The sequence below is a fragment of the Octodon degus genome, unplaced genomic scaffold, assembly GCF_000260255.1.
Source record: "Octodon degus isolate 3935 unplaced genomic scaffold, OctDeg1.0 scaffold00116, whole genome shotgun sequence".
Taxonomy (NCBI): domain Eukaryota; kingdom Metazoa; phylum Chordata; class Mammalia; order Rodentia; family Octodontidae; genus Octodon; species Octodon degus.
This window is the reverse complement of record NW_004524692.1, coordinates 3643818-3667747: the sequence shown is the minus strand read 5'-3', so window position 1 is coordinate 3667747 and position 23930 is coordinate 3643818. Positions and strand designations below refer to the sequence as shown.

Sequence of the window (23930 nt, the reverse complement as noted above, 5' to 3'; positions counted from 1 at the left end):
TGTGGTAGAAAGAAGGAGAGAAGCTGTCTGCGGTCCCTTTCAATGAGGGCACTAATTCCATCCATGAGGACCCCACCTTCATGACCTAATTACTTACCAAGAACATGAACATGAACATAGATTCTCACTCATCAGTGAAGCAGGTAGGGATCTCAGGGTAGGGAGTAGGGGTTCAGAGACAGAGCCGAAGCTAAGTGGGCACTGGTTCTAAATCCTATTCTGAAAGTGTTCTCTAAAATCTCTGTTACAAATAGCTCTCTTATTACTTGCCTTTTTCCCCTTAAAGTTCAGTACTGCTCTAAGAGTACCAAAGAAAGTTAAGATTTACAGATTTCAACAAATATGGCTTATGCCAGCCCATTTTCCTCCTCAGAGGTTAAGTACAGCAATTCTTGCAGGTCTCCTATATTACAAATGGTGCAATTCTTGCATTTCAAATTGTACTTCTTATCAAGACTAGATAGCATGAATTCAGAATAGCTTGAAACAGGTGGTCAGTCATTTCACTTATTTTCCACCCACTCAGCCTCCTAACAAATCTTCTGAAGGGCAGCATTCCATTCTACCTTTCTGTTTTGGGGAGACATCACTATTAAGCAGGTAAGTTCAGCCTCTGTGCCCCTTCCACAAACCCAACACACTAAAAAGAGTGCTGGCCTTGCTATATGGTTCTCAGACTTTTATCATATATATTGAAATACCACATCATTCAAGGGATCAAAGCACAAGAAAGGGCACAGGGGAGAAAATACCAAGGTTTTTCATATGACAAAAATACCAAGGTCTGAATATCTGAAGAGGATATAAATAGACTAAAGGCAAAGTCCAAGGTTACTAAAGCTGTATGACAAGAGTAGAGAAAAAGGAGAAATTTAATGTGTGAACCTGGTGGTGATAAACTGGATAATGATTAGGACTGAAAGTCTTTTTTTTTTTTTTTTTTTCCTGATTTTCTGTGCTAGAAGTGGCAGCAAGAGGAACCCTTAGATTAACTGGAGTTATGCTCTAACTCTTGAAATCCTACTCATTCTTCATCAAATGCTGCATCTTAGGCTTTGTCCTAAATGAGTGTGAGCTTTATCTCTGTCTTCCTCTTCCTCTTCCTCTTTAGTACATTGTTCCTCTCTTGTGACATTCATCCGGCACTGCTTTGTGTTGCATTGTGCTTAATGTTACTCGTCACTCTTTCCTGTTACGAGACTGTACAGTGCTTCAGGGGACAGACTGCTGTTTACTCATCTTTAGAGTCTATACCCTTGGATAGAAAACTATTAAATTTAATGTAGTTAAAGGAAGCAAAGGCAACTTCTGATTCAGTGTGCATGGCTTGTGAGCCCTTTCAAAATGGCTTCTCAACTTGAGTTCCTTCAGTCAGTAGCAGTGCTGCCCAGCCAGCTGTCCAAGTTGGAAATGAAGTTTGCACGGTTGCTCTTTTTTATTCCCTAAATTCAGTAAACAAAAAAATCTGATAGATTATCACCAAAACATTTCAATGACTCAACCAGATTTCTCCATTCAAATTCCCATTCTTCTAGTCTTGAGTTTGAATTTTTTTTTTTCCTGTAAAGGGTAAGACCATAATTTTAGAGTTTCCAGGGCTACAGACTTATTTATTTCTGCAGTTGCAATTTTTACAATAGTCTTAATCAGTTTGGGCTGCTATAATAAAGTACCCTAAATGAAGTGGCTTATGAATAACAGAAATTTATTCTTGATAGCTTTGGAGGCTGATAGTCTAAGATCTGTGTGCTAACATGGCCTGATTCTGGTGAGGGGCTGCTGTCTAGTTGCAGGCTGTCAACTTCTGTATCTTCATGCGGTAGACAAAAGGAGCGAAAGCTGTCTGGGGTCCCTTTCAATAAGGGCACTAATTCCATCCGTAAGAACCCCACCTTCATGACCTGATTACTTCCCAAATAACTCACATTCAGATATTGTTACCTTGAGTGTTAAAGTTTCAACATGTGAGTTTAGGGTAAACAGAAACATACAGTCCATATGGCATCAATCTAAGCATAAAAAAGTATTCTTTGCTCTGAGCCTCCTAGCAGAACTTGCTGTGGACTGGATTCTTCCACCTCTGCCTCAGTCTGAGCACTGCGCTGCTTTTATCTGGTCTCCTCATTTCCATCATGCTTTACAATTCAGTTAAGAGAATTTTGTTCCTGAAATGGAAATCTGATCTTTTTATCTCAATGCTTTTCCTATAATGACTTTATATGCTTCTTAAGGAAAGTTAAAAATCCTTGGCCCAGGCAAGCAGGCTGTCCATAGTTGGCTGCTTTCTCTGCCAGTATGTTAATTACTTTTTGTCACTTTCATTGACTTTGAAATTACCACTCTTACCTGTTAGCTTTTGGGTGTGATATTTCTTCTACCTGAAATATCCTGCCTCTTCCATCCTTTGCGTACAAGGGTTTTATTATCCTTTAAATCTCAACATGACTGTTTTGTCATTAGGTTAGAGTTTCTTTGTTCTGTTTTCCCTTCGCCCCTTCACCTTACCTTGTTTTCCCCAAAAGCTGATCCTGATTTGAGCATTCATATGTAAATTATCATATGAGAAACCAAGAAGTATGTGGGGTTAGGATTAGTGGAGGAATTAGTGAGGAAGGGCCTGTGAGTTAGCTCAGTGAACTTAGCAGCTGCTTAGGCAAGCTCAGAGACCTGGGTTCTATCCCCAGCACCACATGCCATGTGGGCCCTGCCCCCCTGGGTGTGCTGAGCAGGTAACGGAGTCTGGGCATGGTGGTACACACCTGTAATCCCAGGGCTGGGGATGCTGAAAACAGGAAGATCACTACCAGTCTGAAGTGCATAGTGAGACTCTGTACCAAATACATTAAAAAAAAAAAAAGAATTAGTTAGGAAATCCAATGTATTTGTCTGAATCCTATGAAAAACAGATAATGAGATTAAGCATTTAAGGATTTTATAGAGAACTATATTGTTAAGGATGAAAGCAGTATGAAATCTCAACATTTTTGAGTCAATAATGATGGAAAGATACTATGTTAAGTAAAATGAAACAGGCACAGATAGGCAAATGCATCACAATCTAATGCACACGTAGAACCTCAAAATTGGATCTCATAGCAGTCCAGAGTACAATAGTGGGTACCAGACGACAGGGCGAGTAGGGAAAGTGGAAAGGTAGGGAAAGGTTGATCAGCAGGTTGTAGGTTATGGTTGGAGGAGAAATAAGTTGTTATGTTCCATAGCACAGTAAATTCACTATAATTAGTGATAATATACTGTATATTCTGAAAGAGCGAGAAGGAAGGAATTTGGAATGTTTTCACTAGAAAGAGATAATAAAACATGCTCATCCCGATTCGAACATTACGCACGGCACATACAGTACATATATACAAACCTTGTGTGGTTCTCCATAAATATGCCTACAATTTCTGTGTACCAATTAGAGGAAGGAGAGAGTAAACAGGCTGAACATGGTGCTCTGGTGCAGGTCTGAACCCAATTGCAAGAGAAAGGCAGAGGGGGTTCGGGGAACTACCTAGACAGCTGTCCGGTCTAAGGAAAATTTGTTGAAACTGCCCAGTTGTCCTTGAGACAAAACTATCTGTCAGTGGAGCCCTGAGTCTCCCAAGAACAGACAGCCTAAGAAGCCCTGTCATGCTTGGTCACTGATTGGGAGCTGCTTGGGCAAATGTGACCTCATCAAAGAGGTAGTGATCTGGGGTCAGCAGAGTTCAGGATAAGCAGCTGGAGCCCTCGGCCAATTATACTCTTTATGGTTGGATGTCTGTCAATGGTCGTACCATCCAGCAGGGAGGCAGTCAATAAAGGCTCGGCTCAGCCTGATCAGGGAACTGGGCAGCACAATTATGGCCCCAATTTTGTGTGCTGGGGAGTCAAGGTAGTTCAGTGTTTAGACTAACAGTGAAGGACCTCTGGTCTGTGTGCTGCAGTGTGCTGTTTGTATCACTGAAAGCTCTAAAATTTCACCATTGCTGGTTTAGACTCTCTACCCAATTATTGGGTAAGAACATTAAAACTCCTAGGCTACTCTCTCTACTCTTGTAGGTGGCAACAAATAATTCTGACTGATAACTTTATTGAATTAAGAAATAGCTAGAAGATCAACAGATCACACTTTGGTTGTACATTATCTTGGTGGGTCATGGGGCATGGCCTTGTGTGCCCTAAGCAGTCTCTCCATTGGTTCTTCCAGGCACTGTTCCCCTGCTCTGCTCCCCCCCTGCATGCACTAAACAGCTGCACTAAGCATGATGTTCCTGCCTCAGAGCAGTGGACTAGGAAATAACCCCCTGAAAAACCATAGCTAAATGAAACCTTTCTTCTTTTAAATTGTGAGTGTTGGATGTCATGTCCAGTAACAGAAAAAACTAATACACCTGCTACATCCTCCAGAGGGGCATCAATGCAGGTGATCAGAAGCAAAGGCACTCACTCAGAAGCTGGGAGAGAAGCTCACAGAAACAGCAAAAGCTTTTTGAAAGAATCTTTTCAGAGCACCACTGCTGCCCACCTTGACTCTGTTTTTCCTTTTTTGCTTACAACGCCCTTGAAATGATCCATCACTTAATGTCTGTATGATATACTACACCATGGTCTCCGAGGTCAGGAAACATGTTCATCTCCATGACAGATTCTCCATACAAATGTCCTGAAATTTGCTCCACTTGTATTAAGTAATTAATATAATTTTGTCATTAGTAGAAAAATTAATAAAACCTAAAAGACAGATATGAGCAATGTCACTCTCAGTCTTGCATGTGTACCTTTCATCTTTGAGCTGTCAAGTTTCCCCGGGCCTTTTTACTCCCCAAGGCCGGTAATGGCATCCCATTTACTGCGTTCTCCCTGCTGCTAGTGTCCTTTTAAGGCAATCAACAGTAACAAAAGCTGTTGCTTCCTGTATTTCCATCTATGGATGCAGTAATTGATTCTCTGATGGTGATAGCTAAAAGAGCCGACCTTAAGCAATCTCTTATTTGTTCTCTCCCTTTAGGTGATCTGGGTGGGTCCAGTGAATTTAAGTGGGACACAGCCATTTCTATAGTCTCTGCTAGTCTGCTTTATGAGGAATGAAAGGAGAAACTGATGAAATGACAGCTTTTCAAATCCCTATTCTGCCATTTGTAAATTGTGCTAGTATTTTTAAACAAATCATTTAAACTCCTTGTAGTTGATTTTGCTATCATTTAAAAATATTGGCTGCCCCTCTTAGGGGAAAGATTATAATTACCTCCCCCTTTGACATCAAGTTGGCCAATAAAATACAATGAAATATAAACTTAACTAGTGTGTGATGTCTACACAAAAGCTTTCAAAGGTAGAGCGTACTTTGCATTTTTCTCTGCCTCTCTCCCAAGAATAGCATATTTGCAAACAGAGCTGGATGGACAGCCTAGGCCCTCTGGTCCAGACAATAGTGAACATAGCTGTACCTGATATTTTTTCAATTAAAATGCAGTATGAACAAGAAATAAATCCTTTTTTTAAAATAAGTGCACTGAGATTTGGGAGTGAATTGTATGTTACTGCAGCATGAACGATTATACTCTGACTAAAATTCATCTTATTTTTAGTTTTTCATCTATAACTGAAGTAATAATAATTTTTTCTCCACAGATTTATTCATTTAGCAACTCTAGCTTGATCTTGTTAAGATCAAGATACATATTAGAAACCAGTATGCTCAATAAGAATGGCATAGAATGAACACCTATTACCAGTAAGTTTGCAGATAGTAAAAGAAAGAACAATAGTATGTACAAAATTAAAATTTATGTTAGAAATCGCTCACTTTCATGACATGAAGTTATCAAAATACTTACAAACATTTAAACAAGGAGGCTTCCTTTTAACTCAGTACTTACTGTCTGATCAGTTGTGCATGCCTATTTCTTATAATATGAGCAACTATTTTGAAGATAACATATGCAATGTACTAACCACTGTTACTCTCCTACAATCTTGTTTTGAAATTTTGTACCATTGTTTTATTGTTTATTTTTATTTTTTTAAAGTAAAAAAGAGGGCCGGCCAAATAGCTCAGTGGATTAAAGCACCTGCAAGCAGGAGCAGGGGTGGGGAGTTCAATTCCCAGGCCTGCTATGCTGGCTTTACACCCAGGGTGCACTGACACAGCAATTGAGACTGAAAGCAATTGAGACTGGAAGTGGTGGCGTGCACCTGTGAGCCCAGCACTTGGGAAGCTGTAAACAGGAGAATCACTATGAGTCCGATCTAGTAGTGAGACCCTAAACACCCTGTAGACCCTTCCCTAAAATACAGAAAAAAATTAAATTAGATTAAAAAAGAATATTAACTTTGAAGACTAGGGGCAGTGAACTTGGGAAACTAGATTAGAGGAAGGATTTTCATCTAGATAAACATCATCTAGATGAAAATATGGAATCATAGACCACTGAGAGATTAAAAATAAGAATTTCAAAGTATTTGTAAAAGGACTGTAAATTCAGATAGAAATGGGACTTGGGTGTCATGTCTTGGATAGCATCAGCCAAGGAATTTCAACTTTATTTTGTAGGAACTCAATAGCATTAATTTTTTTTGAGTCAAAGAATGATAGTACTCTGTTAGATGAGATGAACAAAGGAACGTTAATATGGAAGAACATTACAGACATTATTGCTGTCTTGTAGGCTGGCAGTCAGCAACTTTGTAAAAGGCCAGAGTTAATATTTTAACCTTTGTGAGGCATATGGTCTGTATGGAAATTGCCTAATTCTGCCACCATAGCATAGCATGGCAGACACCCTGCCATAGGGTGGAAGATAGAGACCACAAAAAAAATGGGCATGAGTGGATTCTAGTAGGACCTGACGCCTTTCAGGGACTATTTTTAGGGGAAAGAAAACTGCCCTTCCTTCCTCCAAAGGCATCATGCCACTGTAGTATATACTAATATTCTACATGAAAAAAAAGGGGGACATCTATTCCCAAAAAACAGGTTAATGAGGTCCTAAACTAGGGCAGTAAGGGCTGAGCTGGCAAATCAGAGTGAGAACCATTTAGAGGGGGTGGATTTACAGGAAGAAGGCTCAAGGTGGAGTAGCTTTGAGAGGGAAAATTATTTCATGTCTGGACACACTGAGTTTGATGTGAGAGACAAATGAGATAATGTAGGAAAAAGTGCTTCAGAAACTGTGAAGTGTTTTAGAAATGGGAGGGTTATTTTAAGAGGAAATGGCTAGGATCATTTTATGACTAACACAAACCCATCAACACTCCAGAGAAAACAATCAAAGCACATGAGCTATAGCCTGTGGGATAGCCCTATCATACTTCTGAGTCAACACAGTAGCATTATATGTTTTTTTTCCCATCAGTGTTGTTTCCTTTGAAGCAAAGAGCAGCTGTCCCTATAGCATGATATATGTGACTGCAGTTACTTTTCTACACACGAGCTCAGCTGAACTCCTGACAGCACTTCCCTGTAGATCTTACCTGGCTCAAGCACGGAGGTCAGAAGCAAGAGGTAGGATTTAATAAGCCCTCCTCAAATGCACTCTTTTATACAGCCTTTTTGTTTCAGAGTCTCTGAAAACTTGACCTTTATGGAAACAGATGTAATTACTTCTTCATAACTTAATTATCAAGCCCAAAGATAATTTTTTAAATGAAGCTCTTGAAGATTTATACTCAGAGGGATTCATCCACTGCCAGGAAGTACTGGGTGAATTTACGACACTCATAGCACTGTCTCTTCTTTCCTATGTTGCTTTGTGTTGATTACTTAGTTATTTCAGTGCCAGTTGAAGACTGAAGATCAAGAACATTAAATGGGAAGCGGACAGGGGAAGGTTAATTCACTGATACAGTAAAGTTCACTCCATCATCTTTTTTTCCTAAAAGAAGGAAGCAATGTGTATTTGTAACTATGATCAGAATGAGCAAACCCATGAGGGAGGGGAGTTCTGCCAGCTGATAACAGGCAGACAGAGTGGTGGCCTCATATGGGGTGAAGGGCCTGACTTGGGAGCCAATGAGGCTGAACCCCAGGCCTGCCCTCTTATTCCTTAGTTGTGTCTCTGTGGAACAAGTTATTAACTTCTTTGTGAATAAGATCTCTCGTCTGCAAAATGGAAAAATAATGATCTCTATACTGTGAGGAAGTTAGGAAGATAAACCATTAGTATATGTGAACTGCTCCACCGAGGTTAGCGATTATCATGAGTTACTGGAAGAAACAGAAGAGTGTCAGTCTATAAGAAAGGCTGGGGCTGGGGAAATGGCTCAGTAGAATAAGCGCTTTCCTGGCAAGTGCAAGGGCCTAAATTCAATCCCCGGTTCCACAAAAAAAAGGAAGGAAAGAAAGAAAGAAAAAAGGAAAGAAAGAAAGAAAGAAAGAAAGAAAGAAAGAAAGAAAGAAAGAAAGAAAGAAAGAAAGAAAGGCCAGGGCTGAAGTGTGAGAATGAGGCCAGGAACCAAAACTGGTGTATGGAAAGGGGCAGAGTGAAGGACACGTCTAGATTAAGATAAGCAAGAAGTATGAGGAACATCGAAATGCGAACCAAGAAAATGTAAAATGATGTAAACAAGGAGACAACAACACAGAGATACTGAAAAAAATGGGTGAGGATTAAAGAAGTACTGCCGATGGCAATGTGGTATCCCTACCCCTTATGCAAGGTGAGTGTGTTCCAAGATCCCCGTGAATACCTGAAAGGGTATTTTATTCTGTACTCTCTGTACCGTTGCCACCTACAGTGGCACCAGGGTTATCTATCCTCCCATGTTTTATGCCCTGGGGCCTCTTTTGTGTCTCTGCTCTTGCACCTTGCAACCATTGTTAAGTAAGATGAGAGTCACTTGGTCACCAGCACTTGATCCCATGACAGTCTTGTCTCATCACTGCGATGGCTGCTGACTCACAGGCAGCATGAATGTGCTGTGTGAGAGATGAACACACCCCTGGAGAGCCAGAAAGGGACAGCACCAGATTGCAACGCACAACTCCGAATAGCATACAGTTGAAAACGCATGAATTGCTGCTGAAATTTTTCTATTCAATGGTTTCAAATCATAATTGGCCACAGGTGACTGAAATGGAAAGTGGAACAGTGGTTTGTGGGGTAGGGTGGTGTCCTTCTCTACTGGGGGTGGGGAGCTCCTGAGGACTGAGCCCAATCCAATCCATGCTAAGCATGCACTATAAAGTGAAGCATATCCCCAGCCTTCAGATCCTTTGAGAAGCCTCATCTTTCTTGTCTTTAACAAGCTGTTTTATCTCTTGTAGACTCAAGTAAGTCTCTAGCATTTTTAAGGCCACCATCTGAAATCAGCCTGTTTCTTTGCTTTGAAATAGGTCTGTGGCATTTTAGTGCATCATCGCTCCTTGCTCAGAGCAAAGCTAAAATTCCAAACAAAACAAAGGGCTTTGAAGAGAAAAAGAAACATTCCATTTAATCCTTTCCTTTCGCCAATCAGAGCTAAATGGAATGAAGGTCGGTCATCATCATTTCCTCATCGTTATGGATTTTGTTATTGTTTACCATCAGAAGTTTCCAAAATTCTTCTAGTAGAAAAAAAAAAGGAATTTCACATGCATCATAAAACTTAAGAGTCTGGAGTAGCTAAATAAATACACTATAATCAAATGTTTTATAATAGAGATTATAGAGATAGCTGCACAAAGAAAGGTAATAGACCTCAATTTAGCTACCCAGAGAGCTAGCACATGGGGTCAGGTGATGCCACTGCTGTTGAAAAGGTCCCAAGACAATAACACTGAGAAACTCCTGGGGCTTGGTGCTGTACAAAGGCAGTATGAAGCACAGAGGAACTCCCAGCTGTGTGAAGTGGTAGGGCCTAACTGGGCAAACCAACACAATAGACTGCATATGTTTGTAAAGAGTACACTTGTCCAAAAGAAAAGTTGACTTTCAACTAGAGTGTTAAGAAGCGGGGATTTATGGATGCGAACCTTGACTGTGTTAGAAAGTTATAAAACATCAAGTGTTTGTATTGTGCTCAAGTTTGCATTCTGTTTTCTTTCCCTTTTGCAGGTCTTTTACTCTATAAGCCTACAGTGTGCTTCCCTGGATTCAGGCTATCTGATATAGGCTAGTCAGATACTGCCACAGGGCCAGAGGATAATTTCTTGGACCCTTAATCTGCTACTAATTAAAAGCAAAATTTGTATTTTCTTTTAAGAGAATTAGGGGCTTTTGTTAAAAACCATAATTTTTTTTTTATTATTTAGTACAGGGTCTACAGGGTCTCACTACAAAGACTGGACTCCTAGTGATTCTCCTGTTATCAGCCTCCCAAGTGCTGGTATTACACACACCACCATGCCCAGTCTCAAGCACCGTCTCCTTGCACCCTGGGGGAGTTGCTGGCATGGCATAGCATGCTGGGGATTGAGCCCTGGCCACTGCGCTCTGCCTAAGCAGGCACTTGAGTCTGCTGAGCTATCTGGTTGGCCCCTTAAAATCCATAATTCTTGCATTGAGCCTACAGAACAAAGATTGACCTTCATTCTAACCTTTATTCTTTTAACTTTTTGGATAATACATACATTAATCAGTTAAGAAAAGTTGGTAAAACAGGTTTACTAGACCTAAAGTTTGCTAGCCTATCGTCCCATTTGAAGACTAAGAACAACAAGATCATAGAAATCAAAAATAATTCTCAGTATTTATGGGAACATAAATGTTTATGATATCCAGTTTCAGATATCTTCCACCACTCAGTGATACCTACAAGTGTCCAAGCGTTGTCTTAAATCTGTAGCCACTCGTGTCCCAGGAAATGCAAAACCTCACATGACTGAGACTGCCCTGAAGATACTAATTTCAGGGAACCAAAAAGCCATGAGGGTTTCTTTAGAGCCATAAAATGAGGACAGGGACAATGATCCACCAGATCCCCCAACCTATGGTAACACCCCAGAAAACTGGTCTCCATGGTTTATGAATGAGTCAGTCTAATCCCCCTCCTGAGACCTGTGCTCCTTTCAAATCCTCAAGTCTTTTTCCTACCTTCTCTTACTTCCTTTGTTAAGAGACCTGTTTGATCTTGGAGCTGTGCTTCCCTTTGTTTTCCAATTAAGTCTTTTGCTTGTAAATTTCTACTACAACCTGCTCTAGCCTGTGACTCTGTTCCCCGTTTGTCTTCTCTCTGCTTCTCCACACCATTGTGGAATCATTCCTGGAGAAACCTTTAGTGTGGAAATCTTAAATTGTCGATGTTTTTTGATCTCAAATGCTAATAGTCCACAACCAGGACAGTGAAGTTGTTGAAGGAACTGTGGGAATCTCATAAGTCTCTTCACGAGCATCACCAAGCTGAACACATCGCAAAACTCAGGTGACCTCCACCAACAGTTCTTGTTTCTCCTTCCTGTTCTCCCAGCACACACCATCATCTCCATTTGGAATGCTGGCCATTTAGCTAAGCTAACGGCTCAGCTAATGGTTCTCCATCATCAGAACAAAAGCACTTCAAGCTTAGAGATAGGATACATTTGCCTCTCTGGTTCAGGCACCAACCACCCCTTATGAGATAATTGCTATAGTTTTCTACACACTCTCTTGACCTCCTGTATCCTATTGTCTATAGGACAGCCTTGAAAAGTAGGCCATGAAATGGAACATGCCATCCCTTTCCAGTATCCCATTAAAACTAAGTACAATTCTTTTACCAAGATACAGGGCTTTGCCTTATCTTGTTTTTGTCAAACTCCTCAACCTTATATCCTGATGCTTTTGCTGGTACTCACCACTATCTAGCCACTGTGGCCTCTGGCATCAACCTATTTCTGCCTCAGAGCCATATTTATGCTTTTTTCTGTTCAAGATGTCCCTTCATTGACATAAATAACTCTTATTTCATCCTTACAGTATCTACTCAGAGAACGTTTGCTTCATTCTGTGCCAGCCCTAGAACTGGGTGTGATGGTACACACCTGTAATCCCAGCACTAGGAAGGCTGAGGCAGGAGGATCACTATGAGTCTGATCTGTGCAGTGAGACCCTGTATCAAACAAAGTAACAATATCATTGTTTTTCTTTACTTCAAAGCACGTAACCAATTTACAACTTTACACTTACCTGTCCGACAGTCGTGTACTGTACAACAGTGTTTTGGTCAGTGATTGATGACATATGCATCTAGGACAGTGATCCCATAAGATTTCATTATCTAATCATGTCATCATCATCTTGGTTTGTGTGAGTATATTTTATGATGGTCACACCATGGCAAAATCATCTAACAACACATTTCTCAACATGTACCAAAACCATGAAGCAGTGTATGACTGAACTGAAAGTTTTTGTCCATCTTCCCTCCAAATCAGAGTGGAGGGGCTGGTTCTGCCCCTTGTGCCCAGCATGGAGCCTAGACCCTGTGGGAGTCAGTATGTGTTCATTATATTAATAACTGAAAAGTGATCATTTTTCTTAAACACAGAGAAAGTACTCAGTGTAAATCTTTATCAAACTGAGTCTTACTCTCAAATGTAACACAATCAAATCTAAAGAATGAACAAAGGTTAGATTCAAACACAACACGGGAGGAGAACAGAAATTTCAGTTGATTACTACTGAAAGTGGAAAGCAAGAATTAGAGTATTGTGAAAATGACATTCAAGTTAATGGCACAGCAAGACCCAAGGCACAGAGCAGGGGAACACATACATGAGTAGGGAATATTCAGTACTCAAGGTTGACTTCAGGCTAGGCTATCATGAATAACAGCACAGAAGGACAGATGGACTTGTGGGCTGGGATTGAATGATGAAAGTACAGTATTACGCTGAGTTTAAATTTAAATTCAAGAACAAGCAAGAGTCCAGGAAACATAGGACGCTGGAGTCATAAAGGTTACCCTAGCTTTCCCGAGCTCCCCAGCCAGTCTGCAGGAGAGCTAGAATTGGAATTTAGGTCTGCCTCCAGTAATTTTCAAGCACTTTCTATCACACCATCCTGTCTTTCCAACCACGCAATGCAAATGAACTCTTCTTATGAAACTGCCGTTTCTATCTTGGGCTAAGCTCTGCAGAAGGAAGATTGAATCTTTGGGACAGGGATAATTTGATTCTTCCCCTACTTCTTGGGCATGATCTCCCTGACCACGTTAATTGTGTTACTGTCCTTCCAGTGCAATCAAGCGGTACATCACCCGCAGTTCTCAAGTGCCAGGGCTGGATTCCCTGGCTTCCTGGAGGTGCCTACAAAGCCTGATGCAGACAAAGACACATTTACCCAAAATTCAGACATACTGGAAAGATTTTTATTTTATTCCTGGTATACAGCACCATCCAGCCTGGTATATTTGCTTTTTATCCTTAAAATCAGTAACTGTGATCTTTTCCTGACCTCTAGGACACTAGTAACAATAAAGAGGGAGAAAGCCTTCAAACAGCAGAGAGAAACCTGTCACCTGAGAAAGTGCAAATATCATCTAAGGCTGCCTGCCTTTGGACTCACATCCTCCCAAGTGAAGACATGATGCCCCTTTTAAAGCAAAAGAGCCCCTTCTTGCTGCCATGTCTTATTTCTTTGTATGAGATCCCAAATGTGCTTGAGAAGTGTTTTCCCCACAGAATAGAAAGGAGCTTTTTTTATGTCTGTTCCTTCATTTGATTCTCACTGTAACCTTGCTTGACATTTTCATCACACTTCACATGGCCTATTGTAATAGTCTTAAAACTTTTGGTCAGTTTCTCGCACATTCAGACTACTCTCATCCTTTTTCCCAAGTTCTCTTTCTAGAGCACTAATCAGCTTAAATAGTGTGACTAGCCCACATGCTCTACCAGTTACAGTATAAATTCTGACCTTTAAAGATGTAACAGAAAACATTCTTTGGTTTTCAGAGTGTCTGTGCAGCCTTGTTTATTTTCTCTCTGCTTCTCCCTCAATGCTGCAATCATGCTAAACAGTCTCCCAACAGCCGACTTTCTTTCATCCTTAATGGCGATGATAACAAAGATGAATAGGGGAAACCTTGTAATCACCGCCTGAACTAGCAAAGGGTCACCATCCATTAGATGTGTAACTGTGAAGTTACTTAAACCTTCTATGTCTCATCAACAAAATGTGAATCATTTTCTCAGGATTGATTGTGGACAGTGATTGGATGAATCAATAGACAGTGCTTAAAACCATGCCTTGTACAACTAATGCACAAGAAAAATAGTAATTATGGTAGCCTGTATGGTAATGCTCTTGGTTTCTTTGTTCAATGACTACATTTCTATTCATCGTATAATAGTCTCCTAATTCCAAAGGTTAAATATATTCTCCATTCTCTAATTTTCCAATAATGGCACTCAGACTGGTGTTTTCCAGTTATTCAACCTTTTCCTCCATCAGTGGGTATACTCTGGAAAAACACAAACCACTTAGCTTCCCAGGGCCTAGCAGCATGTCTTCTAGTGTCTAATAAATCCTTCTTTGTGAGATCACTTTCCGTGCTGCAATGAATGAACAAATGAACTAAGGTTCAAACTAACACTACAACTGGTCTTTTTGCTTCCATATTCCTGCCCTTGCACCTCAATCCTTTCATCTGTGATAGCCAGCATGATCACAGACCATGCCCCTCCACTGTGTAGGTGATTCCGTGGATTTCTGCCACCCTTTGGTTAGATCCAGTCTCTTCATCACAGCCGGCACTTCCTTGGCACATATGACCTCCTTGACATGCTACTGCTGCTCCACCTTTGCTCCTAGTACTCCAGACATCCTGCTGCATCCCAACCACAGATTCTTTTCTAACTTAAGTAAAGGACATCTTCATTTGAGCTTTTATTTGCACTATTACTTTCTACATTTCTTGCTTTGTTTGATTTTCTCACCTGTCAACTCTCGGATACCATCTCTTCAAGGAAGACTTTTCTGATCACCTTGGTGAATGCTGAACACTTCACCAGCCAGTTACTTGTTTTTTTTGGTACTGGGGATCGAACTCAGGACCTTATGCTTGCCTAGCAGGTGCATATGCTGCTCATCCAGTTACGCTTTATCATACCCCTTACCTGTTTTCCTCACGGTATAGATGAACATCTGGATTTAACTTATTTACAGTATATTTTCTGATTCTGCCTTCCAAGAGTTTCATTAGGCTGGAGACCTTGTCTGCTTTACCACACTAAATGCACCTTTCAAAAAGTACCTACTGCACAGCAGGTGCTCAAAATATATGCCTTAACCAAATGACAGATACAAACAGATCTTTTGAAACTAAGCTTTTCCACACTATGCGCATCACCCAAGAGTGACAAACTGCAGCATAATAGAATTGATGTTTTGTGCATCTCAGAAGGAAGGTGGGATGCTGTCAAGGGATCATGATGTACCCGTCCTCGCCTCCTCAACACAATCAGCAAATCCTGCCATGAGAAAAAAGTTAATTTTTGAGATGCTTTTTCAAGCAGATTCCAAAAGTTTCAAAATCTTGCAAGCAAGAAATCATAGTCCAAAAAAGAAAATGAATAGAAAAACACATGAACAGAGTGGGACTAAAATGTCCTGGCTTAGCCAAGAACCAGAGCAGTGAGATCTGCCACAGTTTCCACCTTCATAGACCCAGAGAAGACTGCGTAGTGTGGGAGCACCTTGAAGAAAACGCAGAAAATTAACACTGGGTTTTGTGCTGAACTGTGTCGTACCTAACAATAAAAATTGTTTGTCCAGCACTTTGCAGTTTAGAAATATCTTTGTTTACACAGTTTATCTCATTTGATAAGACTGTTGAGTGACGGGAAAGCAAAATGGAAAATCTGCCTATTTCGGTAACAAGAAACCTGGGTCTGGATGCAGCTTTGTCCAAGAGAAGCTGTGACCTGGGCAATTCGCTTTCCTTCTCTGGGTCTCTACTTTGTTTTTGGTAAGGTGAAGATAGATTTTGGTAGATTATTTTGTAGAGTCCATTCAGCTCATGTACTGTAATGACTTATATTTAACTCAGGGTAAATCAGAATTCTCTTTTTCTAGGTCCAAGACATAGATCCTTGTCCTGGTTCTCCCAAGCATCACATCAGTAAATCCTTTGGGTCTTTTCTCTTGTTTCTAAACTTCAACGATTTGAGCAATTATTTTTTTGGTGCCTATGTAAGCAAAGAGGGCCCTGGCCCATCTTCGTGTAGCCTTCTCCCCTTTTTAAGAAGTCTCTCTGCTTTGATGCCAGCTGTGCCTGCTTGAGCTCCCCACAGGGTCTACCTTCCCTGTTCTGGTGGCCTCTTACATTTCATATTGTCCTGCAGTATCTTCTGCAACATTTCCAAGGACGACTGCCAACTCTCACTTGTTCCACGTTATAACTCAAGGGAGTCACTCAGTGGTCAATCTAATAAGGGTTTTCCTGTCTTCAAGGGAAAGGGTAAGGACTTTCTCCCATGATTTAACTCCATCATTTGAAGATTACAGTCCTCTCATCTTTTTAAATCTGTTAATCTATCTGTCTGTCAGTCAGTCAGTCAGTCAGTCAGTCAGTCAGTCAGTCTGTCTGTCTATCCTCCTTTCTCTAGAAGAAGATGGGGAAGCTCCCTTGAGCAGAAGGAGGCAGTATGGAACATTTGCGACATGAATGTATAGGGAGGCACACACAGATACTTGCTTTTCACCATTTTCTTTCTAGAATCTTGGTGTCTATGGCTTTCACTGGAATCCATGTGTTTCTGCTTCTCTGCCTAAATCATTAACATTTCTATTTCTTATATAAAAAGCATGTCTCACTATAGCCTATGATTAGGAACCTATCTGCTTTTCAAATAAAAGCTTTTATGATCAGACATAGCCATTAATTTTTCTCTTCCCAGTCACAGCTTTCCAGTTAAAGAGGATTCCTCAGTAACTCTGATGTGGGTATTTGAGCTACAACTATAAAATGTGAAACACTTGTATGAATCTTTAATATATTCATGATATTGCATGCAAAATGTATTGATTGTCCAGATATTCAGAAGCACTTGCAGGCCTGAATAGCTTAATGGAGAATAAGGATATAAAAGGCAAATTATATGAGTCTCTGTCTCTGTCTCTCTGTCTCTGTCTCTGTCTCTGTCTCTCTCTCTCTCTCTATCATCATCATCATCATCATCATCATCATCATCATCATCATCTTTCTGTTTTTCTTTCTTCTTTCAAGTACCAGTTTGAAGACCTAGAGTCACACAAAGTGCAAGCCCACTTACCAATACCAGTTAGTGGCTACCTTTGTTCTTCTCTCATCTCTTGGCCCCAAGCTGTGTGTGAGTCTTCCTGTAGAGAGTAAGTACATACTGGAAAGAGTTTTGGTGCTGGGCTGACTCCTGTCCTTAGCAGGATTCCTAGAAATGCATTTCACAGTCAAGTTGACTACAAGGTTGGGAATCTATTTTCCGTAGGCTAGGATGTCTATGCTACAGGGCATTTACCAATCATCCACCCAGGTATTTGTCCTCAGGGGCCCGTGAGCTTAATAACCAGGAAATCAAGTTCTATAAGTCACTGCCTGGGAAACTATGATCCTACCAAGTCCCATTTGGAAATAGTGAGCATCAGACATCAGACCATGTAGAATATCATACTTCTAATGTGAAAGAGGAAGTGTGTTGGCAATCAGCCTCAAAATAAAGATGTCCCAGATTACCTGCCAGCATCTTTCCTTCCAGGATGCAACTTTCCTGAATTTTAACAGATGAATGAACAAATCCCACATTGTGTAGCACTTTAGATCCCCTGTTCCCTAGAAATTCAGAGGAGCCCCACACACTGGTAGAAAAGCCAAAAACACTTTTATTTTCTCTCTGCCTACTTTGCAAGAGGATTTTCTCCGCTTGGCCGCTTTGCATGGGAGATGCGTCAGTCTTTTTTTCCTGATCTCTTCCATAGGCTGGAGGAGCTGCGGGACACAGAGGAGCGGAGCTTGCAGAGCTGCCATCTGATTGGCTGGATGAACGTGTCTGGGCTATAAAAGAGACCTCTGCAGGCTTGGGAGGGAGCCGCTCAGAGGATTCTGACAGCATCTTTGCGGAAAAGAGGCAGCGAGCGTGCGCTCAAAATAGAGACTACAGCTCCTTCTGCTGCATTTCTCTCCTACCTGCGAATACCATCACTCAGCAAGATGTGCAAAGGACTTGCTGGTCTGCCGGCTTCCTGCCTAAAGAGGTGAGACTTTTTAGCCAGTGACCATGTTAAAGTTTTGGAGAGACTTTGTCAATTGCTTGCATATGGTAGTACTAAACTGGTTGTTTGAAATCAAAAACAATATGATCAAGAGATCAACAGCATCTATCTCCTCTCGGAAGAGCTAGATATTGTAGCTTGGGAAGTTTGCTCCCCAAATTTTGGTACTTGTGTATTTTACATGATTACAGTTTTGACCTTAAAGACAGGTGCTTGAAATCAGGAAGTTTGAATTAAGAAGTAATTTGGAGTTTGGGGCTGCTGTGTGGTTCCGCCTTTGTCTAGGATTAACATTGCGATTTGTGCATCACTTGGGTACAAGGAATCACAGCTCTGTGCTGTCCGATCATGTATATTAGATATCATTCAAAAGAAGGTATCCCAGACGGAGGCTTGGCGACATGATCGGAAAAGCACTGGGTTTTCTATGCAGTGCTGCAATGTCCTTCAGTCTGTGTTTTTCTAAGCAAGTGTGACAATGAAACACAAGTTTCGAAGCCGGACATCCCTGCTCTCTGTGCTACTTCTGATTATTTTGAAGTGTCTATACGAGTTGCAGGTGAAAAGTATTGATCATACCAAATCAGTGAATGGCTTTATAGATGAGCTCATCTTAAAGATGTTGCTCTTAATATATTCCTGATTTAAAAGAGAATCTTAAAGAGTTATAGCTACTTACCTAGAATGCTCATATATTGATGAATTGGAAAGGAAATACAAGGGAATTGGAGATTACATTACTTAATCTTATAGTTCAGCTACAAATAGAAATCACTTTACATTTTAATTTGAACAGAATTGTAGAGTGCATAGTCTCTTGGGTGTTGCTGAGAAGTTTCCCCTGCCTATATTCTGCCACCTGGGAGGCTGAAAGTGTTAATGGTTTCTTTCAAACGAATCAGGAGGGTCTGGCAGAAGAGGAGGAAAAAAGTGCCTCTCACCCTCACCGTGCATTTCCTGAATTGGCAGAGCAAATTACTCCAGTTTTGGTTAAATTGCATATAAGGTAACCATGTAAAATATAGGAATGCTAGGAGAAAGTTTTGCTCTATAAATACTTTGGGAGCAGCTGAGAGATTGCATTAGAACCCTGCCCTGGAAGAATTAATTAAGTAGCTAACCAAGGAGGCCACTGTGTGTTGCCCTTCCCTGTCTCCCTGCACCTTAGCCTGTAAATTACTGGTCCACCGCTTCACCATAAGGGTGTGAGCACTGGAGGGATCTTAACTGCTCAAGGTCACATGGATCATGGGTACAGAGTGAGGGCCAAGTCTTGTCTCTCATAAATCCTAAAATCATTTGGATTTTTATTTTCAAGTTTCTTTTATATTACAACGGTATTGCTAGGCTTGCCTCCAGTTCCTGAAATGACCCTGCTTTGGTCAGTAATTGCTGGATCCCAGGTAGAAGTAGCACATGAGATGTGACTATTTTTAAGTGGCCTGAATCACAATATACTTACATCATCACCTTGGAGTCACTGTAGCTTCACTTCAAGGTGATAGCTAGTGATTACTGAGGTGATTCGGGGTCCTCTGACCCACCACTCGTTGGGGAACAAAGGAAAACAACAGTGTCATGGGACAGAAAATACTATTTAAAGGGCAGGCTAAGAATGCAACAGAATCCAGACATCCTGAGCAAATCCACATAGATTAGCCACTAGTGAGACTGAATGTCTTTTTGCCCTTAGGTCTCTTATCTCCCCACACACTGCATAGGAATATCTAGTTATTCCTTTTCAAAATTCCTTTTCTCTTTTTAAAATCACTGTATTTTATGATAAACCTATAAACAACAAAGAACTACAAGGTGAGAGAGGGGAGCTGAAAGTTTGCTATAAGGTCCTCCTTTTCAAGTGAGTCAGGACCCCCGCTGTACCCTGGCTACCTAGCCAAGTGTGACACTGATTGAAAACTCTCCTCAAAACTATCACCCACGCTGTGACCACTCTGGACTGCTTCTTATTCTTGTTCCAATGCTGCAAAGGCCTTTCTTTGCTAGTGTGCACATCTTCTTGGAGTGTAGCTTTTAAAAGGAAGGCAGACCTGCAGATTGTATAAACAAGCATAAAAGACCTCAGATTTCTGACTGAGTATTGACGTCTGCCACCTGCTTGTCTTTTTCCATCAGCAGTTGCTTCAGCTTCAGGATACACTCCATTTACACCCCACAGAAGGATTGCTTGGCCTCTCTTATGCTAGGCTGCAGTCTCACAGATCTTGATTTTCCTGAGCCGGAAGCAGGGTCCTTTGTGCATTTGAGGAGCCAGAGAGCAATAGCAGGCATATGCCAGAAGGTGGCGTGAGGCAGGCAGGTGCCATAGTTTGCATTTGGGGCTTGCTTTAAATTTTTAAATATGACTCAAGAAATAGTCATGTATTCAAAGTGGTTCCGCTGGGGATACCAAAGGTTCTATCAGATCAAAACAGTGGGTATACAAAAGAGATTTCTGAGGTAGACTCATAGTGTGGAATTGCACTTGCAGGTAAAGGAACTCGAATTTTAACTGGTTTATGGTCTTGTCATAAGTCACAGACAGAAGCAAAAGAAGAATCTTTTTTCTCCAGAGAGTTCAGCTCCCATTGCCTGTAGAAATTGTACATTGTCAAAGGATTTTTTAAGGTTTACCATGAAGGTAGCTTTTAGAAAAACTGATTATCTCTGGTTATTAATTATCTCTTTTTTTCTCTTTCTTTGCAGTGCAAAAGATATGAAACATCGGCTAGGTTTTCTGTTGCAAAAATCTGATTCCTGTGAACATAATTCTTCCCATAGCAAAAAGGACAAAGTGGTTATTTGCCAGAGGTAAGAGATAAGGCCTTGGTAATGTTTTATTCTGCTATCTGATGATAGGTAGGCTCTATGAAGAGAATAGATAGTCATGCCACCAATTGAATTAGATACGAATCAAGCTGACCTCTGTTTTCACGGAGGTCATACTAGAATGAAAATTTCCATGTATTTAAATATAACACTATCTTAAACGATTTATCTTATCATAATGATGGAAGATAAAATTTCTGCCTTTTATTCAAGATCTTAGTTTTCTGGTCCTTGTTCTACACATGGTAACATTCACATTATTTTTCTCTTTCATGTCTCCAGAGTAAGCCAAGAAGAAGTCAAGAAATGGGGTGAATCACTGGAAAACCTGATTAGTCATGAATGTAAGTCCCCTGCCCCACAATCCCCTACTCTCAAAGTAACACAAATTGTCTCATTTTATGTTGGTCTGTTGGGAAACACAGTGTCTAATAACAACTGTGTTCTTTCTCTTGTGTTGCAGGTGGGCTGGCAGCTTTCAAAGCTTTCTTAAGGTCTGAATACAGTGAGGAGAATATTGACTTCTGGATCAGTTGTGAAGAATACAAGAAAATCAAGTCACCCTCTAAACTAAGTCCCAAAGCCAAAAAGATCTATAATGAATTCATCTCAGTCCAAGCAACTAAAGAGGTACGTTTTCAAGGCAGGGAAATCTCCAGGTCATACTGTAGGTTCCTAGAGTGGTATTCAGTGTCACAGGAACTTTAGATCATATGCGGTGAAGTGAAAATTGAAGTAGGCTGTTACAATCTTGATGCTCCCAAAACCATACACTAAGAAAAGTTCTTTTTCAATCTCTGTAATCTAGGTGACCTCTCTTAGTGAGCCTTCCCAACAAATCTCCCTAAGTACGGTAGAATAAAAAGAAATTTTTCTCCCAACTGTGGAGCAAAATGAACCTTTTGTGCTCTCTCACCAATACCAGGACGGAACCAAACATCCTTCCTGGCATTCCTGGATGTGGAGCATGCGCAGTGCTTACTTGGCCAGTACAAAGCCTGCAGAATCCCACCCTCGGCTGGGTCATAGATCTCACAAAGCCTTGGTCTTTGCCCCACAGGTGAACCTAGATTCTTGCACCAGGGAGGAGACAAGCCGGAATATGCTGGAGCCTACGATTACCTGCTTTGATGAGGCTCAGAAGAAGATTTTCCATCTTATGGAAAAGGATTCATACCGCCGCTTCCTCAAGTCTCCATTTTACCTTGATCTGGTCAATCCTCCCAGCTGTGGAGCAGAGAAGCAGAAGGGATCCAAGAGCTCTGCAAACTGTCCATCTCTGCTTCCCCAGTGTGCTTAAGTCTCACTTGGAGGCAGAGGGCTGAAACCCCAAGACTCTATGCTCTGGAAAACCTGAGGCCAAATACTGATCTGTATTAAGCACAGTGCTTTACTCACATTGTAGCCTAGTGTTCATGCTGCCTGGGAGCCACTTGTATGTAAGAGCAAGATTTAGTTAAAGGGTTTGTGTATCCAGCAGGGCGGGACCCCATTCTGATCCAGTTTGTCCAAGTATCTCGAGGCTGTCATGGGAGCGAGTATCCAGATAATGGCCTTGCTTGTAGGTCTGGATTTAAAGATCGTTGGTAGTGCACCCCTCCCAGCTACTTGCCCTCAGGTGGGCTGGTTGGTACACTTCTGTGACACCCACATGCACATGCTTTCTGTTAGCCAGAATTTGCTGCAGATTCTCTGTGCTTAGGCGAGGTTGATCTATTATACACAAGTGTGTGCATGTGTATATATTAAATATATATAATATATACATGTACATTCTGTATATATTTATATGTGCTTATTTATTTACATGTGTGTGTGTGTTCTGCAAGAGTAGATGGGAAAGACCCCAGGTGCTCAAACTAGAGTATGTAGATGTACTTGAATGGAGGTTCTGAAGTTTGAACTGCATTTGAACAGGGGAAGGGGAGCTAACTGCCATGCAGGCTGAGAGAGGAATGCTAACGTGTGGAAAGTTGGTCCTGGAAGAATCCATGAAGCTTTCTGGAGGTGAATTTAGGAGACCTTGTGTTTAAATTACCACAGAGGGTCTCCATGTTGAGCACTATTATAAGAGATACTGTAAAAAATTATGTATCTAACTGCCACTGAGCTGTATTGTACCAGTTACCACTAAGAGCACTTTTGAGATGCTAATCTGTTGGCTGTCCCTTCTCTGCCTGGGTGCTCATGCCGTGCTTATTGGTGGCTGGATGGGTCTGGAGTTGGAGATGGGATGCTTGAGCTGCAGGAAGGAGTGTAGGTATGGCTTGCTGGATAACCCCACTGTAAGCTACATGCTGATTGAGGGCTCAGAATTTAGAGGTCATTAGTTTTATCCTCTGTCCTTTCACTCATTTCTTGATTGAGGTGCTCTTCTTTTTTGTGTGAGAAACTTAAGCACCTTAGTTCATTGTGAGGGGCTGTTTTCCCCAGTAATGGTTCTAGGTTACATGCCTCTGTGAGAAACCTACAGCAGGAAAAGTTTGTTTTTAGTGAAATGAAAATCCCCTCTAGGGGGCCGGGGAGATGGCTCAGTGGAATAAGCACTTCCCTGGCAAGTGCATGGGCCTGAGTTCAATCCCTGGTTCCACCAAAAGAAAAAAAAAAAATCCCCTTTAAGTTTTTCTCTTTCAAGACAAAATCTTATTTGTTCTATCCCAACCATCAAGGCTGAACATAGAAAGTAGCCATTTCTTTCAGACTCTGAGATTAAAGGAGAGAGAGGAGGAGGAAAAGGGAAGGAAAAAGAAGAAAAGAAAAAAAGGAATACTAATTATTAGAACTACTGTTTGAAACTTTTCAAGGCACATGAAATACTTGAAAATGTCTCATTTATGTTATTTATGGTGTTTTTTACAATGTTTTTATTATTGTATTGTTTTATAAATGAAGGTACAGGATCTTATCTAAATTACTAATGAATGCCTAGAAAGTAATTTTCTTCTCATTCTTTTAAAACTGTTGCCTGTC

The 23930-nt window shown here is 41.0% G+C and overlaps 1 protein-coding gene across 2 annotated transcripts; it reads left to right on the top strand.

Annotated features, from left to right (window-relative positions):
* Window positions 1-17968: 17968 nt before the first annotated feature.
* Window positions 17969-23458, top strand: Rgs4 (regulator of G protein signaling 4). Of its 2 annotated transcripts, XM_023699807.1 has the most exons (5): window positions 17969-18116; window positions 20838-20942; window positions 21243-21304; window positions 21424-21590; window positions 22021-23458. In XM_023699807.1, exons 1-5 carry the CDS (start codon window positions 18073-18075, stop codon window positions 22258-22260), a joined length of 618 nt encoding a protein of 205 aa, XP_023555575.1. In that variant the 5' UTR covers window positions 17969-18072; the 3' UTR covers window positions 22261-23458. The 2 variants fall into 2 exon arrangements, with proteins under 2 accessions (XP_023555575.1, XP_004639941.1); XM_004639884.2 differs by lacking the exon at window positions 21424-21590 and having other exon boundaries at window positions 22021-22187.
* Window positions 23459-23930: the final 472 nt, after the last annotated feature.